The 1,990-nt window shown below is 31.9% G+C and overlaps 1 protein-coding gene across 1 annotated transcript; it reads left to right on the top strand.

Moving 5' to 3' along the window:
• Positions 1 to 12: 12 nt before the first annotated feature.
• On the top strand, positions 13 to 1,990 carry EIN_494100 (hypothetical protein; the record flags this gene model as incomplete). The annotated part of the gene is made up of 1 exon (XM_004183272.1): positions 13 to 1,990. A coding segment is annotated over one exon (1,978 nt), but the record flags the coding sequence as incomplete, so codon positions are not given.

The following is a 1,990-nucleotide window of genomic DNA, read 5'->3' as shown; positions in this document are numbered from 1 at the left end:
AATGTCACTGTTATGGAAGAGAGTACTTTGTTGCTTGAAAGCATTAATTTAGAAGGCGATTCGAATGTGTATATCAAAGACTTAAATGTCTTGTTTGTATTTACAATGCAAGTCAGTGGCAACACTTTATTGCAAATAGATGCTCAAGAAATACTTTTTGATATCATCTTTGTCATTTTCAAAGAAAATTCACAACTTGTTATGTACAGTACAAAAATATTTAATAGGAACAAAGTCGCACTTTTTAATGGCGAAGTATCTTTTTATAATAAATCTCAATTTGTACTCAAACAAAATGTCAATTTGTCAGTCACAATTCGACTCTCGTTCTTTGATTATTCACATTTTAAACTGAATGGGTATATCCATTCATCCATTCAAGAAAATTTGGACGAGGAAAACGGACTGTTTTTTTATGATCACTCAACTCTTGAAATTTTTGAATATTCCCGAATCGAAAATTTTAGTTCCATTGTACTTGAAGACTTATCAAAAGCATATTTTACAGGAGACCTATTTATTGAAACTGCTCTATTTTCATTATATGATTCATCAGTAATAATATTTAGCACTAACTTGACTTTACGTGTTAATTCTCGTATACAATTTTATGACAACTCATCTGCAACATTCTTGAATAACGTTACAATGCACATCTTCTTTCCAACAGCAATTCCAGATGATTTATTCTCGTTTTGCTTATTGTCGTTCAACGATCACTCACAAGTTGAATTTAGTTCAACGACATTTTTGAGTGTTAATTCTTGTGTAGAGTTCGCCAATTATTCTTCTTCGATATTTCCAAATGGCTCGCAATTTGAAATTTCAAATGGGCTGTTCTTCTATCGTGGAAATTCCTCAGAACAAGAAAAGATGAAAATTTTGATAACATCGGGCGCCTTGTTTTATATATATGGTAAACAGTACTCCACTTTAGAATGTCAAAATATAATTTTTTTTTCAACGGAATATCTAGTGAGGAGGTGTTGTGCATTTTATTTGGGGTCAAATATTAATTTTACAGTTAACAAACCTTCTATATACGAAAAGCCACTGTTCACTGTTTTGAATGGAGGAGTCTCTATCTCTCCATCTTCAATTTACTCTGAAAGGTGTTTTGATATTCTTTCACGATCAAAGCCGTATAACATTTTGAACGCAGGAAGTGAGTTTTTGATTACTTTAGCTGATGGGAAGTTACGTCGATATTGTCCAGAGAACACACCTAAAATTGTGAACACTTCGGTGTATCAAAATCTTTTGTTTAACAAAGAAATGAATTTAATGACGGACGTCTACTGTCATATGAATGGAAGTGTAATGCATACAATTTATTTTGACCATAGAAACGACTTCGGCTTTTCTAATCCGCACTGTCCTTATAAACATAATGATACGTACCCTTTACTAGTCATTGCTGAAAAATCAAATATTGTAATTCCAAACGAAGTAGACCAGAACTTAAGTATTCACTTCATGCAAAATTTCTTAGTAAACGTTCAGGTTCAATCAACACGAAGAACAAAAATCACTGGAAATTTTGGGGTCGTTGGGAAGGAAAAGATGTTTAAAGTGCTCATCCCGTCGTGTTTAAATTATATAGAAAGAAGTGCGACTTTCTCTTATTTAAATTCTACTTTTATAGTAAATTGTGAAGATGTACATCTTCCACTTAACGACTCTGTTTATAGCCGAGTTGGCATTGGTGATGACAATTATCGAGTTAAAGGATTTTCTAATATTCCACTGGTTTTATATATAACACAGCAAACGATTTACACAACTTTCAGGATATATAAATGTACTCAAGGAATACTTTTACTCACAAATACATACATTCAAAGTGTATCTGGCAAGTTATATGATAATGTATATTATTATAACTCACAACTTTTGGGTGATGTCAAACATGAAGGTAAAGATTTACAAAAGTATTACTATGATAAAACAAGTGGATATATAGAATGTCCAACAAATAGTATTTCCTGTG

This window comes from Entamoeba invadens (genome assembly GCF_000330505.1).
Source record: "Entamoeba invadens IP1 unplaced genomic scaffold scaff_1105074725951, whole genome shotgun sequence".
Lineage (NCBI taxonomy): Eukaryota > Evosea > Mastigamoebida > Endamoebidae > Entamoeba > Entamoeba invadens.
The sequence above is the reverse complement of the archived record's forward strand: the minus strand, read 5'-3'. Positions and strand labels throughout refer to the sequence as shown.